We start from the raw sequence: 17,160 nt of genomic DNA, 5'->3' as shown, positions 1-17,160 counted from the left end.
GTTTCCTTAGCGTATACACACAAATAGGGGGTAAGGTCCAAATTCGAAGAGGGACAATAACTATTAAATAGAGGCTTCTATAGGCGATAGCATATCTCGTAGAGGATTGCTTAATTTAGAAAGGAAGATTAGACTAATATTATATATAGAAACAGCCCTATTTCCTTTATACAAGTACCCTATTCTCCTAATCTTACTACTATTATTACCTCTACCTCCTCTTTGCCTCCCCCTATAGCCCCTATAGCTTTAGTAGCTTTACTAAGTGCTACGCAATAAGGCCCTCGTATTCTAACGCTTCTAGACTCTACTTAGCACCTTGTAACCCTTTACCTAGCGCCTCTTGTTCTCGCTCTTAAATAACCGGACCTTCTTAGTTAGCTTCGGCTATCGCTATAGACGGTTGTTAGCTTATAAGGGTATAGACTCGTTACCGCTAAGTAGAATAGGGTCGCTCGAAGGCCCTATAGTAGGTGTTATTTAAGAGGCTATAGAAGAGGCTATAGAAGAGGCTACAGAAGAGGCTATAGAATAAGCGGTTGTTAGCGCCTTACTAGCTTGTAGAGTAGAGTTATTATCGCTTGCTTAGCGGTCGTTAACGTCTATTAAATCGTAGTCGTCTTTAAGAGCCGATTAATAGTTACTATCGCCGCTAATATCTTTATTAGTTGCGTGTCTATAGTCGTCTATATTAAGACAAGTATTAGCCGGTCTATAGCAAACCTAAGAACAAGGGTTTCCGGACTTCCTATAGCTACAAAGAAGGGTGCTATACTAGCTCTTAGTATAGCGACAACCTAAGTGCCGCTCGAGTAGAATATACGCCTGTTTCTTAGCCGCTTCCGATAGTGTTATCTCCTTGTTCTTATAGCTAACGTAAACTAAGAAGTTAAAGCTAAAAACGGTGTCTATTTTGATAAGGTTGCGGGTATGCTAGTAGTGCTTAATTATGCCCTAAGGAGACATTAGTTTAAACAGGGGTTTAGTGCCTTTGTCTTCCTTCTCGAGCTAATTAATAACTTAGCAATTAATCACTCGTAAACTATTAGTTACGCGGTACTGCTTAGGGATAGTAAGGCTAACAATGTTACCTATCTCGAAGGTCCGTAGATTATTATACTTCCTATAGCGATTAGCCTTCGCATTCGCCGACTCTTAGTTAAGGTAAATAATGTCCTTAAGGACCTTCTAACTATAGTCAATCTCGGCAGTAATGCTAGCGCTTAACGTATAAATAGTCCGCCGCAGTACAGAGGCGTTACGGAAGGTGTTACGTCCTATAGGCTCTTAAGAAGGCGCTCTTAAAGGCACGTTGTCGTCCTGTTTAAATAGCGGCGAGTTATCGTTAAAGACCGTATTGTAAGAGTCCGCCTATTTAGTAGCTATAGACTCGGTATCGTCGTTAATCGCTCGGAGTTTATTTAGCTAAAACAGTAGGTCTGTATCTCCTTCTATTACAGCCTATGTAACTGCTTCTAATACGGCTCGTAGCTACGTTAGAGGGTTACGGTTAAAGAAGGCCTTAAAGGGTATTATCTTTATAGCTAAATGCTACGTATTGTTATAGATCCGACAAGCCTCGTATGCCGCTATAACCTACCCCTTAAGACCTAATTGTAGCTTAATAGCGAGAATACGGCGTTTAAGGACACCGTTAGCTTGTTTAACGAGGCCTTGCGATTAAGGGTAATAAGGTGCACTATAAGCAATCTTAGTGTTGTAAGATAGAAGCAACTGCTTACAAACACTCTTAAACTCCTTGCCGTTGTCTATTTAATATAATGCCGCAATACTAACGAAGCAGGCAAAGTCCTAGGTATAGAAGGCTACTTCTACGGACTCCTTCGAGGTAAGGGCATAGACTTTGCAAAACTTAGTCTTATAGTCCTTAATGTAAAGGAGGTATAAATAAGGGCTATTAGGGTCGCTCGAGAAGTCGATTAAGTCTATTTAGACTCGCGAGAGGGTGTGTTTAGCGACAATATGCTCTAGAGCGTCGCCTTTAGGCATAGTAGGTTACATACTAAGGAGGTTGTAGACGTAGTAGTACTTCAAGACCTATAATAACAGTTAGTATAGTAATAGGCGTTAAATAGAGGTAAATACCTCTTAGATATCCTCCTTTGTAATACTATAGAAACGCTAGTTTACGAGGTCTATAATAGCTCTACGACGAGCGTGTCCGAAGGCGTAGTGTTTAGTTATTAATACGTAGAAGATCTCGTATTCTTAAATAACCTTCCGAGAAGGGGCGCCTGCCTTCTCTCTTATATACAATCGCATATCTTTATAGCTATATTTAAACCTCTTCCGTGCCTATACCTTCTTATTATAATCTTGCCTTATAAGCTAAGAATAGCCGTTCTATAGCGCTAGCGTAGTATTGTCGTTAATAGTAACCTACTAAAGAATGCGAAGATAGCGCTCTCGGTTAATTAATATCTTGTCGTATCCTTTATCCTTCTTCTGCTAGAGATATTACTAGAAAGCGACCTACGCCGCTAGCGGAAATAGATCAACTCGAGTCTCGGTATTGCCTTCGAAGGATAGTACTAATACTAAAGGCAGCGGTCGTAGTAGAAGCGCTCGAATAGGCGTATTACGCTAGAGTTAGATATTTAGTCGAGAGGTAGTTAGAGAGGTTAGTCGGAAGGTAGGCTAGCGCGACATCTTAGTATTAAAGCTCGAGTTCTATACTAATAGCTTCCGGAGGCTATCGCATCGCAATACTACTACTTTATATTATCTTTAGACTACCGTTTTAGCTAGAGCGATGCTAATAATATCGTATATATTATTCCGGTACAATAATATCGTATTATAGAAGTGTTGCTATACGAAATGAAGCTAACTAAGAATTCGGGCTTCAAGCTTAGTAGGCGGCTTAGAAATCCGGTTTCTATACTATACGGACTTATATTTGACTAAACAACACCTTCTATAACTAAACAACACCTAGAACCTAACTAAATTGCGCTATTTTAATGAATAGGCATACGATAGTATAAAGAGGCTTATTTAGTAAAGGACGGAAACTAATACTACTACTACTACTTATAGCAATAGTACAGGCTACCGAGGGTAACATAACCTATAGCAATATAGGTAGCTATGTTTAGCAAGATAGGATAACGAGACTGTCGCTTAGGCTAATAACTAGAGCCCTGCAATATAGGCATTGTAGAAGTGTGATATAAACAATATGCTATACGAGGTTAATGCTCTATCTATAATATAGAAGGAGGCCTCTTATATAGGCTTAAAACTGGCCTATAGGTATAGGGCCGGTTACTAGCTAATATCCCTCCCTTTCTTCGTATCTAACTAGATACGCTTTATATTGCGCGCTTAAAACAAACATATATGCATCCTTAGCGTTCTTAGCTAAGGCTATTTTTAGAACTCCGCAATAACACCCCCGGGGTAGTATTAATCCTAGATACTATAATTATGCAAAAACAACTTCCTAAGCAATACTATACAGACCTACTATTGCTTTAACGCGCCGTAATCCTTACTAGTAATAACCTTATCTGCTAGTCGGTTCTCGAAATCTCCTCTATATACGTTAAAGCTGTTAGCACCGAAGTACTATCTCTCGTAGAAAGCTTAATTAACGAGGAGGTTAGTAGCCTTTTCCTTCGTAGCATTCTCCTAATCGTATAGATATTCCTTAAGTCCCTTATTATTAAGCTAGAGGATCTATTTAACTTCGTTCTAAACAACGTAACTTAACTAAGGAATCCTACTAACTAGGGCGTCGGAGATGCAACTAAGGCCTTCGACTAAGATAGCGGCAGAGAAGGGGAACAGTACGAAGGTATTCGAACCTAGAAGGGCGGTTAGATTGCGGTACGCCTTAGCAACCTCGGCGACGGTTAAGTTGTCGTAACCCTTAATCTTAGTGCCGTCGATAACGCGAGAGTAGCCTAGGTTAATTAATATACGGTTACTCTTAGTCTTTAGATTACTATATAGTAGGTATAGTATCTAAATAGAGACTTCGCACTCCTTTAGAGGGTTAAGGATCTACTCCGCCTTGCGCCCCTTACTATTAAGCTAATTATCGAACATATAGTCGAGGTCGTCGTCGGTAAGGTACTTGTTAGTAAGCTTGCCGATCTTGCTTAGCGGGACTAGGCTACGAGCCTTAAGCTTCTCAACCTAGTTCGTAAAGACCTCGGGCTAATACATGCCTTCGACAATAGTAGAGTAGCTAGTTTTATCCTTAGATATAAGACAGACCTTAATGCGTAGGTAACTAGCACCCTCGCTAGCTGCGAGCTTAACTATATCTTATCCGAGACGAGCAGACTCCTTAGAAGGATAGTTTTTATAAGTACCGCTAACCTTAAAGAACTTAGCAGGCTTAGGGATAGAGATAAGCTCGTATACGTAATTAGGTCGAAGGGCGACAGCTAAGAGCTATAGGGTAGGGTGCTAGCGGACGATTTAGTTGCTTATACTATAAGTTTAAAGGGCATTACGGCCTTCCTGCTTAGACTTAGGCATCGCACGTATATACTAAAGGTATATTTCAAACTCCTCCTATATTAGGTCGATAAGGAAAGGAAGATGTGCTCTACGAGGCTCTTATAACTAGCTAAAGACTTAAGGGAAGATAGTATTGCTAGTCTAGCGAAAGCGGTCGAAGGAAGTGCCTTAGCTAAGGATGCCGGTAACGAACTTGCTCTAGCGATCCGTTAGCGTAAGGGCACGAGTAATAGTACTAGTAGGGTTGAACGCGTAGAGTCCTAGAGATGTCGGGGCGGCAATAGGGCGTCTAGGAAACTAGTTAGTATAGGCCTAATTAGCCTTAAGGGCAGCGAAGGCGTCTTAATTAGGAACCTCGCGACTAATCTTTAATAGGCGGCCGACGAGGACAATCGCCTTAGTACTAGTATAGAGACTATAGACCTTAGCGGCCTTCTTAATATAGTTAGTATATATAGAGAACGGCTCTTCTCCTAGCTTACTAAGGTCGTCGAGCTATTAATAGATAGACAGGGCGGCAGGAGCTTTGCCTATATCGGCTTTAGGAACTATATCGATCTTAGTAATAAGGTACGTAATAGAGTCGCCCTTGCAAGAACTATAGATATTCTTAGTTAATAGGATCGGCGAGAGCCCTCTATCTCTACGCTCGCTAAAGGAGCCTTCGGAGGAGACATCTTCTAGTAGTATATCTAGTATATTAACATCCGAGTTACTATAGTTAGTACTATAGTTAGCCCTAGAAGGGGCGCTATACTTCTTAGTAGCCTTACGGAGGGCCTAGCGAGTATACAATGCCTTCTTACGCGCTGCTTCGGCCTTAGCGCGCTCGTCCTTAACTTCCTAAGGGACCTTATAGTTACGGGTCGAGCGACGGTCTTAAGCCTACATCTCCGTAGCGAGCGCGAGACTAGTAGCCGTATCGGCCTCTGTTTCTAGGCGAAGAGCCTTACGTTTAAGGACATTAACGATAGGAGCCTCTTAACCTTTAATAATGAAACCTATACTATTAATGCGATAGCTCTTCTCTTTTAGTAGATCCTTAGTTGTCTATATATTAAGATCGATCTAGATAATTGCATCGTAGTGCCGCTTCTAGTAGGATGTCGTAAAGTCGTTAAGCGTAAAGGACAAGTTAAGTAACTGCTTGCCTACCTTCTTACTAGCAGTAGACATACAATAGATTATAGTACGGGAAAGGTGCTTAGCGCCTTAACGACGGACCTTATACTTATTAACGAACGAAGAGACCTGCTTTACACGCTCTTATCTACCGTAGGCGAAGTTAATAAGGCTCTTAGGAAGACTGCTTAGTCCTCCCTAATATTCGAAGGCCTAGTCGAGGGTCTTAAAGCGTAAACGAATCTAGGTACCGGCTATCTCGAGGCTATAGACGATAGGAAAGGCTTATTCGATATCTATATCGTTAAGGACCTCGCGCTTAAAGATACGCTTACCGATAGACTAACGCAAGTTGTTTATACCGTACGTAACTAAGATAGCAGCCTTCTTAATATTCCTATTAATAACGCGCAGTAGGGTACGAGCGTTCTAGATCTTCTCTTAAGGGTCTTTAAGAGCGGTAACGATCTAGAAGCAGTGCTCGAGGCTAGTTATAGTAGCTAAGGCGCTATCGGAAGGGGCTTCGATCGGGACTAGTACGCCTAGGTTTACGGCTAGTAGGTTGCTACTGCTGCTAGCGCCTAGCGGATTCGGGGCGCTAGAAGATATCTTAGTCGACCGGAGCGGAAAGGAGTTAGTAACGAGTTTGCAAAAACGTTCGTAGCTTGTTAATAATAATTAAAGGGTTTAGATAGAAGGAGGGAGAGGGGGTAGGCGGTAGTAAGTTAGTTAGTATTCGAGTAGAAGAAAGAGCTTAGAAAGCTTGCTTTAAATAGGGTACGAAGGTAGCGTAGTCCGTATATTCCGGTAAAGCAAACGGATAACGATTATATATAGACCCTAAAAAGTAAAGCTATATACGAGACTCTTTTATTAGTAGGGCGGCTAAAGTTTAACAATCGATCTAGCTAATTACTAGTAGCGACTACGCGCCTTTATTAACCTCTAGCTTTCGTAGATTCCCGCGCACTCGAAATGCGACTAGTTAGTTCGAGTACCTAGTAGTAATCTATAGTAGTAAGGCTAGCGGGACTAATAACACCCCCGGGGTAGTATTAGCTTTTCTCTAGAGATGCTCGGCAACTAGGAGCAAATCGCCTAGGCCTAGCGTAGCTTGTATTAGCCTATAGCACTATCGTTGTAGATATAGCATTACCTTTTATAGCAACAGGTATATAAACGTAGCCCGTGCGTTCTTCTTTCTTCTAGACACTAAGCTTAGCGGCCTAAGGTCCCTATTCTTAGAGGCTATAGGCCTAGGTTGCTATATCTATCTAAGAGCTAGGAAGGGAGAGGGATCCTCCCTTTCTTAGTGTCCTATATAGCTAGTGCTAATTAGGGCAGGAACATCCTCTAGCAGAGTATCTTATTGTCGTTATTACTTAAGGAAGGTTGCTAGAGTCTAGGAATCTAGAGGGAAGTAGTCCTAGAAGGGTAGAGGGGTTAGGTTCGGCTATCTTCCTAATGCTACCCCCGGGGTATTATTAGGAAAACACGCCTCGTACAGTTCTATCTAAGGAAACAAGAGCGAAGGAATAAAGTTATAGTAACATTAATCGAAGGTAAAGGCAAAAGCAAAAGACAACAATAGGATAAACTAAAAGCAACAAACGAGAGTATAAATATTAGTAGGAATAGATAATAGGTAAGGACTAAAGGTATAGGGCGGCACTATATTAATAGCGCGGAGAACGATCGACAAGAGTAAGGAAGCAACGTAGTAGAGGTAGATAGAGGCAAGGAAGAGTAAGCAATTATTTAGTCTCGGGGTCGTCTAGCTATAATTCTAGGCGGTCTTTATCGCTAGACTAGTTAGGTTCCTCGGAGTTAGAGTTAGATAGCTAGAAGTCTAGTTTACTATTAGAATCGGAATTAATATCAGAAACGCTCTATATATAGTTAATCCGTATATAACTCTCCCTTTGTTCTTAAGTTATTCCTAATAGCTTACTAAGACGAATCTAGGGATAGGCATAGTTCTTAGGCAGAACAGGATCTATAATAGCGGTAGGATCCTCCTCCCGATAGGCATCTAAGGACGGTAGAGGGTCCGTAGAGGCACTAACTTCCTCCTCGGTTAGCGGAGGGCGGGCAGGTTCGCGTAACTTAACGATCTTCTTTAGATTAGCCCGAGGGTAAGAGTGCTTTAAGGTAGCACTATCTAGCTCCTAAAGAAGGTATACGGAACCCGAGTAAAGGACCTCCTTTACTCTATAAGGACCCTTCTACTTAAAGGCTAGCTTATAGGAGTAACTATATTCTAGTTCGGACCGGTATAGAAGGACTATATCGCCAACCTTTAGAGGCTCCTAGTTAATAGCATTATAGTCGTCGAAATACTGCTTAGCCTTCTTACGAAGGCGACGTTGTCGAGCAAGTCCCTCCTAAGAAGTAGTAGTTATATCCTTAAGAGCCTTAGCGCGTAGGGCAAGGAGATCTGCTCTAGTACGAACAGACCCCTAGTCGTAAACGCTATACGTACGGTAGGACAACTTAATCGGAAGAACGGCGTCCCTTCTAATTATAAGCTCTACTAGCGTAAGTCTAGTCGTATCGATAATAGTAGTTCGATCCGCCTAGAGAAGGGCTAGAACGCGGGTAGAGATAGGAACGGACCTGTCGCTACTATTAGTTATCTTAGACAGGGCATCAATTAAAGACCGATAGCTACGCTTAATAATAGTATTCGACTAGGGATAGTACGGGGAGATACGAACGTTCTTCGCTCTATACGAAACAAGTAGCGCTTAAACTTCTTTAGCTATATTGTTCGTAGCGTTGTCTAAGATAACCTCGTAAGGTGTTCCCTAGCGGTAAAACAGATCCTTAAACAGGAAGGTAGCTATATTACGGGCATTAATAGCACCGCAACCCTTATAGAAATAATAGGCCTCCGGCTATCGAGAAAGACTCTCTCGAATAATATATAGGCTATTATTGCGGCTAAGATAGACCCTATCGCTATACTACCGCTCCCTAACTAACTAGGTAGTAGGGATACGCAGCTCTCCTAGACGTCGGTAGCTATTCCTAAAGTTGCACTTAGGACAGCTCTTATAGTAGCGGGAGATATTAGCCTATACGCCGTCCTACTAGTAGCGACGACGAAGGACATCGAAGGTGCCCTCCGCCGCCCGGTAGCCGAGCTTATTGTAAACAAAACGAAGGATTTCTTATCGGGCTGCTAGATCGTTAATAATACGCTAGAGTAGCGCATTAACTATAGCCTATCGCTAAAGGATGCGATCCTTAATAAGGAACCTCCGAGAATAGCGAATAATATAACGGTATTAACTCTTCGATAGACTAGGAGCTCTCTTCGTATAGGTAAGGAAGTAGGCGATATTATAGGAGTCGTTAGAGTAGACCCTATTAAGGATATTATCCCTACCTAGTTCGCCCGCCTTAGCATCGTCCTAGTCCTCGCCGTTAGTAGTAGAGTCGTCGTTAGGCTAGTTACTAGGTTAGTCGTCGGTAGTAGACCTAGTAATTACCGGCATAGCATTAATATAGAAGGCAGTAAAGAAGGTACGGTTAATAACCGCGTCGATATCCTCTTCTTCTATTATCTCGGCGATATCTTCCTTTATAGTAGGCCTTCTAGAAAGGCTATCCGGTCTAGTATACTTCTTGCTAGGAATATAGAAGACGTCGAAATTAAACAAATAGATCTAGGCAACCTACCGAGCTATCGTAGAGTTAGGCAAGTCGGAGGCTATACGGTTAAGTTAATAGACTAGCGTCTAAGCGTCGACTTCTAGGCGAAAGAACACTCTAAAAAGCTAGGGTCGGAACTTCTTAAGAGCCTTATAGACACTAAGGCACTCTCGCTTACTAGTATCGTATCGGGCCTCGATAGGTTTCTATAGACCGGACTCGTACCGGATAGGGTAACGTAAGGAGGGCTCCTTACGATTATACTGTATTAGTATCTCGCCGTAGCCTTCCCTACTCGAGTCGATAGCAACAATTAGCAGACCTGCGCCTTCCGAGTAGTTAATAGAGGTAAGCGTAGGCGCGCTAACAAGCGCCTTAGTAACCTTATCCTTAGCGGCTTAGTAAACGGAGGTCTATATAAACTCTGTATCCTTCTTAAGTAAGGCGTATAGAGGCTTGTATACTAACGCAAAGTTTTCGACCTAGATACGGAAGTAGGAGACTACTCTAAGCTAGATCCGGACATCTTTCTAACAGGTAGGGTCTAGCTAGGATACAATCTTTAGGACCCGTATATTGTTAGGATAGCGGCCGTTCTTATTAGTTACAAACCCGACAATGTTTATTCGTTTGTATAGGAGCTAAAGCTTCTCCCTATATACTATTAGGTTAGCTCGCTCTAGGTCGCAGAGGACACTATCGAGATTCTAAATGTATTCGAGAAAGAACCTACGGATGCTAGGCTCTACTTCTTTATTGTCGTACCTAGTTTTAGGGCCCTTAATGCCGATGTCGTTAAGGAAAGGCATCGCTATATAGGAGATATAGGCCGCGAGGACTTAGTTTATAATACGAACGAACTAGGCTACGGAGTTGGTTGCCCCTTATAGAAGGGTAGTTTATCTATATAGCCTAAGAGGTGTCTCGAAACTAGTAAGGTCGCGGCTATTAGGATAGAGAGGGATCTAGTCGTAGCCCGAGAAAACATTAACTAGTAAGGCTATAACACAGTTAGCAAAAGCTTCCGAGAACCTATTAGTCTCTAGAGGGAGGTTAGTATCTCTAATCGTAACTGCGTTAAACTTTTATATAGCGTTAATTAGACGGTACTTCTTTAGTTCCCTAGGAGCTGTCTTCTTCTAAACTAGGAAGTATAGGTTGCGATATAAGGCATAGGAAGGCTCTAAGGTACTAGCCTTTACACGCTGCCGTATTATATCCTTAACTATACCTCTTAGGCTTAGGTTTAGCTTGAACCCTAGGTGTGCCTAAGGCTTATACTCGATCGTTCGGATCCTCTATAGAGGGGCAACCTCCGGGTTAATCCTGCCTAGATGCGTAAAGTTATATACTAATACGGCTTCGCAGTTGTATAGAAGCTCGTATAGCAAATCCAGTTTAAGATCCGAAAGCTCGATACTAGGTTTAATATTCGCTAGTCTCTCCGGCGTTAGCCTCGATCCCCTAGGAATAGCGGAAAACTTTTTAGTAATATACCTCTAGTCGTATAGACTATTCCTAGGTATTAACATCGCTTCGCGGTTAAGGCACTTTTGTCGCTAGTTAGGATTTCCGCTAGGATTGGACCTATCGGTTATATATACGCTGCCTTTTACGGGCTTAATCTTATTAGCTACCCTCTTGTATAGGGTATATACGCTAACCGCTCGTAATACCCGAGCCCTCTCTCTTTAACGTTAGGCCTAGAGATTAGCGCAATAGAACAGCGCGTAAACCTTATTAGAAGTCTCCTTAAGTCGGTAGGTATATAGCTAGTAATCCTAATTTATAATTCCGGCGAAAACGTTAGATTCCTAATAACACCCCCGGGGTAGTATTAGCTCGGCGCTCTAATTAGTTAGTTCGGACTCGGGCTCGGGTAGATCCGCTTCCGGCGGCGATGCCTACGATAGCATTATTACCGAGATTCGTACGCTAGGTAGTCGTTATACTATTATGCTCGCTATCGCTTCGAGTATTCGTCTCCTTAGTATAGAGCCTAGGAACTAGCCTTATCGTACGGAGCGGCGTACCTCTAGATATAACCTATTTAAGCTATATTAACTTATAGCGTAGATTGCCGGTCTTATAACCGCGCTATAGCGTTTCCCGAAGAGCGTTTAGAAGCAGTAAGGATATCCTCGTAGGATTTGTAGCTAGTATTTCCGATATAACTAGTAAACACGACTCGGTTGCCCTTCTAGTTAGCGATAGTTCCTTCCTAGGAGCTATCGTCGCAGTTGCGCTAGATACCCCGGGTTATACGAGACTATAGTCGACCTAGAATAATTAGCGTGTTCGGGTTAGCGGCAATCTAGAAGGTAAAGGAAAAGTATATGCCGAAAGCGTCTACTATAACATTATAGTAGGCACCTACTAGCGCAACCTCCCTATTTACTCCCTATATACTAAGGGAAATATCTCTATTTATTAGCAGTCGGAGCTGTTTAGCCTAGCGCTTACTTATAATAAGTGACTCTAAACTATTATCAAGCATTACTAGCAACTACTAACTATAGCTTCCGATAGTAACTTAAATGTAGATAGCGGGAACGACGGCAAAGGAACGGGTAACTGCGGAAAGGTCTATATTATTAGGGATAGAGTAAAGTTCCTTAGGTCGAGGAGGTCCTACTCGACCGATTTATTAGCTAGTAAATCGGACAGCCTTAATAGAAACTAAAACCGAAGCAGAGTCGGTATTATTATTATCCCCTCGGCCTATCTCCTTAATCCCCTCTTCGTTAGCATTATCGATAGTCTCCTAGCTCTCGTAGGTTACTAATTCGCCTTCTACTAACTCCTAGGCCCCTAAAAATTTAGGAAGGAACTATAGGGAAGAGACGTCGATATAGTCCTCTCGCCCCTATTTACGTCGGAGGGCTGCAAGGTCTTTTATAAAGGTAGTATCGTTAGGAATCCGGCTCTAGAATAGGTTAGTAGGCAAGCCGTATACTAGAAGCTCCCCTATAGATACGTTAGACTTAAGGTCTAGGAACTATAAAGCCTAGAAGAGAGCATTTGCCTTTATATCGTAGGAGTTAGTAGGCCCGGCACTATACTTCTTTATATACCTATTAAAGCGAAAGCTCTTTAGGTCGGCTAACTTTCGTTTATAGGCCGGCGGGTTAGCTAGGCCTAGGGTACTACTAAGGTCGGTAGTAGCATCCTCTATATCGATATCTAAAGTCTCTAGGACCTCCGGAGTAGCTATACTAGCTCGGGTTGTACGGTCTTTAGCTGTCTAGAGTGTTTTAGTCTTAGCGACTGATTCTCGCTGTTTCTTAGCCTTATTAGCTGCCTGCTTCTTAAGTATCCTAGTAGGGGCTGCCGCACTAGGGCGGGTAGGGTTTTGCGGGCTCTTGCCCTTACCCTAGGACTAGGTTTAGGACCTTATAGTAGCGTAGATATCTATACTGTTCTTAGTAACCGCGTAAACATTAGTAACTGCGTCCGGGTCCTAAGACACAAAGTTGACTTTAATAGGCTTAGTAGTACTATTACTGCTCCGCTCCTTAACCTGTTTTGCCCTAACCTTCTAAGTTTCTCGTTTAGTAATAGCGGCGAGGGTACTGTTCCTAGTATCCTTAAACTCGATCTTGCTACTATACTTCTTCTCTAGAAGACTCCTAAGTTAAGGCAGCTTCGGAGCTCTACGATCCTACTCGAAGTTAATCTTGTCGCTAGTGTCGGTATAGTAGAACCGACTATTTACTTATATAACGAGCTTCCTCTTAAGAAGCTCCTTCTAGATAGGGTAGTCTAATTAAATATGTTTAAAACCGCCGTATATCTAGCACTTGCTATCTAAGTTAGAATAGATCTTCCGTATAGCGTAGACGTTAACTAAAGGGGCCTTAGGGTAGTTAGGATCGGAGACCTAGTAGACTAGTAGTACATCCTTTAGTATACTAGCATTAAGGACCTCCCTAACTCGCTATAGTGCTTTCGTATTAAGGTTGAGCTAGGCTAGGGATTTAGCTAAGTCCGCAACGTCCTAAGAATGCTTAGTAACGGTAGGAGTTACGGTACTAGGACTACTTTGCGATTTAGGAAGAAACTTAGGCCCTCTAGTTCCCGAGGCATCGTTCCTTACCTAGGCTAGGTTATTCCGGTCCTCGCCGTAAATAAACTTCTTTATATCGGCGGAGCTGTTAATGTCGTCCTTAACAGCCTCTAGGACCTCTTTATACTTCCTAAAGGTCTTAGGATTGGCTTCGCTAAGCTTATAGCGACGGAAGATACGCTTAGCCGTAGACTACGGCAACCCTTTAAGAAGTAGCCTCGTTCTCTAAGAATTCTCGAGGTCCTACTAGTTAATGCCGTCCGCTAACTTAACAAACTCGCGGACGTACTCCTTTAGGTCGTTATCTTCGGTGCGCCTCTCTATATAGAGGTTCTTAAGCTACGTACGACTATCTTTAATACGACGGCTATCGCGATCCCGATACTCCCTTATAAAGGCCTGCTTAAAGACCTCCTAGTCGGCATTAGACTTATCGTCCTTTTCTAGGTAGCTAACTAGGGTTCTAAGGGTTCGGTAAAGCTTAGTAATAGTAGTCCTCGTAAGGGACCGGACCTTGTACTAGTCCGACTCCTCTTCGAGTCCGTACTCGGCTAAGTTGTCCTTAAAGCGTTCTACGTACGCCGTAGCGTTCCACCCTTCGAATAAAGGGTTCCTACTGCTTCCTAGCTCTAGTAGGCGACGCCTATTCTAACGGAGAAGGTTAGTTTGCCCTTAAATTATCTTTATAACGATATTATAGAGAGCCTCGGGCGTAGAAGGCTTAATAGCCCCTAGTTCGACGGCGCTTATAACAACTAGTCGTCGCCTAATTTCTTCGTTAATAGGGTCCGGTAGGTTATTAGATTCCGAAGATTCCGCTAATTCGTAATACTCGTTTTCGCTAGAGCTAGAGCTTATTCGATTGTTGTAAAGTAGTTAAAATAAAATGCTATAGGAAAGTGTTTTTAGTATATATTATAGGTTTAGTTTGTTTCGATATTGCTATGCGAGAGAATAGTATACTAGGCTATTTTCTTCTAATATTACCCCTAGGGTAGTATTAGAATTTAGCCTCCTAGGGGTCGCCTATATACCCCTAGGAGCTAAGTTTAGTATTAGACGAAAGCCGCTCGGAGGGAGAGACTATAATCTCTATTTACACCTAGATCCTAGAAACTAGCTCGTATCTCCTTTAGCTAGACGAGGGGGCGGGGACCTTCTTTTTCTAGTAGAAGGCTAAGCACTATCCGAACGAGGCAGCGAATCTCGAAGCAATCTACCCGGTCGATAGGGGAACTATCTAGGCATCCGACCTATAATCTAGAAATTACTATCGTATAAATAGTCTTAGCAAACTAAGCAAGGCCGATAGGTAATTAGTCTATCTCCTCCTTAAGCGGGGCTTATCTCGAGCAAGCGGTACTAAATAGGTCTTCGACCCGGAGCCGAGTCCTTAGAAGCTAGCTATAGTTATAGACTAGGCCCTAAGCTATAACAGTCCTAAGGGTTTATAGCTTTTCGGGGTTAAAGCGATGCCCTCGTTAAGAGGTTTCTCTGCTTGTCGTAACGGCCCCTTAAGATACTTCGGTATCGTCCGTATCGTAGGCTCTTATCGTACCCTCGCTTTAGTTATAGCTATTCGTGCCTAGAGACTACCTTTAATATACCCGAACCTATTAGATATAAAGAGATAGCCCTACCTTCGGCTCTAATAAAGAACGGAAACTAATACTACTACTACTACTTATAGCAATAGTATAGGCTACCGAGGGTAATATAACCTATAGCAATATAGGCAGCTATATTTAGCAAGATAGGATAACGAGACTGTCGCTTAGGCTAATAACTAGAGCCCTATAATATAGGCATTATAGAAGTATAACATAAACAATATACTGTACGAGGTTAATGCTCTACCTACAATACAGAAGGAGGCCTCTTATATAGGCTCAAAACTGGCCCATGGGTGTGGGGCCGGTTACCAGCCAATATTAGTCAAAGCTAACTAACCAAACAGGCTTGTTTTGCTAAAGCGACGTGGATTTGATCAACTACCAACGGGCGTCAACAACGGCGAGCTTGTGAAGGGAGTTTCTCACCGAAAACAAACATGCCCTTTCCCTTTACACTCCCAACCACAAGCTCAGTTCTCCTCTCAGACTACTTTGACAGTGTCACGCATCCTTCTCTACCGCTGACGGCAACCACAAAGCGCAGCATATTGAAAGATGCGTTGAAGAAACACAAACGCCTCTCGGCCCAAGCCAGGGCTGTTAACCTTCCCACCGTCCAAGATGCAGTCAACGGCTATCTTCCGTATCTATTAGCCTTAAATACGGGCGCTAGCTACCGCGATATTGGACCGGAAAAGCTGGATGTCGAGGTCAAGAAGCCTCTTGAAGTTGAATGGCGAAGCACTCTGTCGCCTACTCTGCCCGGCCGCGAAAGTGCTCGGCCTAAGCTGACAGGACTGCACCATGAAATCGCATTCGCCTTATCGACTCTTGCTTACACGCATTCGCTATTGGCACGTTCACAGCTTCGTCTCCTCTACGGCTCAGCTGTTTTGTCTGCAGATCAGCGTACTGCGACCATCGGCACAGCCATGAAGCATTTGCTCGAGGCACACAGCGTCCATTCACATCTGCTTTCACTTCCCTCAATATCTGCTGCCAGAGATGGCCCTGTGGACATCCAAGCATCCACCATTTCTGCGCTGGCTTCTCTCGCTATGGCCGAAGCAACGATTATCGTCGTGGCGAAAGATGATCCATACATCGCTGCTGTGGCGGACACCAGGAATGAAAGCAATACAGATTGGATGTTCAAAGCGCCTACCATCCCGAAGGTCCGAGCACATCTCTTTGCGAGACTCTGCCTGGCTGCAGCCGAGCACGCGAATAGTGCGGTTGGCCTCTTAGCACGAAGTGGTGCTGGAAAGGTTGACGAGGATCTGGTGAGATACGCCGAGGACTTGCGACGTACAGCTAGAGGCAAAGCCGCGCGTTTTCTCGCCATCGATGCAGAATTGTCAGGAAAGACTGGCGAAGGACTGGCATGGCTTCGAGGGTCGAGGAAGGAGCTAGGTCTTGCTGTCGATCTCGAAGATGGCAAACGAAAAGGGTTCAAAGGTCTGAAGCAGAGTTGGCAAGAACGTCGCGAAGACAAGAAGGTCGAGAAAGGTGGTGAATGGGGCATGGATGCTGGCCGTTTGGAGGAAGCGCGAGTGGTGGAGATGCTGGAGGCCAAATGGGACAAGGAGAACAGCACAATCAATGTGCAACTCGTGCCGCCATTCGAGCCCCTCCTTGCAAGCATGCCATCTGGAAGAGAGTATCACACCGCTCAGCCCTTCAATCCTCCATCGCTTGATATAGCGACTTTGTCAAGCATGCGAGCACCACCGGAGCCGGATGAAAAAGCATTTCGTGGAGAAGAAGCCGACAGTGGAGACGAGGAAGCGTTGGGACGGAGTAGCGATCCTGTGGGTGCGTTCCCGGGCACTTCAGGTGAATATGGACGTAGTGCGACCAGCAATAGCTACTACTGATGTGGGACTAAATCTGGTATCACACACGACATAAAGGTTAACCCACCTCCCTGCACAACAAAACCTCTGTTCCCTCACAAGTCCATCAAATAGCACTCCGACCTACCTTCCTCAACGCTCTTGGCTCGCCTTCCACAAGCACTGCGGCACAGATGATGCAAGCCTTTCGCAGCCTCACAAGCCAGCCTGCGAGCCTCGAACAGATCCGTGATGATATGTAAATGGAAGCGTACAACCTTCGGGACAGAAACAGAGTTGCGCATCGGCCCTGACCGCTCATGATCCGCCGCAGGGTTGTGAATTCGATGCCCCACCAGCCCCGCTCTGAGAC

At 43.7% G+C, this 17,160-nt stretch overlaps 1 protein-coding gene across 1 annotated transcript; it reads left to right on the top strand.

The window, feature by feature from the left end:
* The first annotated feature begins 15,322 nt into the window (after nucleotides 1-15,322).
* Nucleotides 15,323-16,873, top strand: MYCFIDRAFT_85722 (uncharacterized protein). Its single transcript, XM_007922424.1, has one exon. The coding sequence runs from the start codon at nucleotides 15,390-15,392 to the stop codon at nucleotides 16,827-16,829; it is 1,440 nt and encodes a 479-aa protein (XP_007920615.1). The 5' UTR covers nucleotides 15,323-15,389; the 3' UTR covers nucleotides 16,830-16,873.
* Nucleotides 16,874-17,160: the final 287 nt, after the last annotated feature.

This window comes from Pseudocercospora fijiensis (genome assembly GCF_000340215.1).
Source record: "Pseudocercospora fijiensis CIRAD86 unplaced genomic scaffold MYCFIscaffold_1, whole genome shotgun sequence".
Classification (NCBI taxonomy): Eukaryota; Fungi; Ascomycota; class Dothideomycetes; order Mycosphaerellales; family Mycosphaerellaceae; genus Pseudocercospora; species Pseudocercospora fijiensis.
Note: the sequence above shows the minus strand (reverse complement) of the source record. Positions and strands in the feature narration are given on the sequence as shown.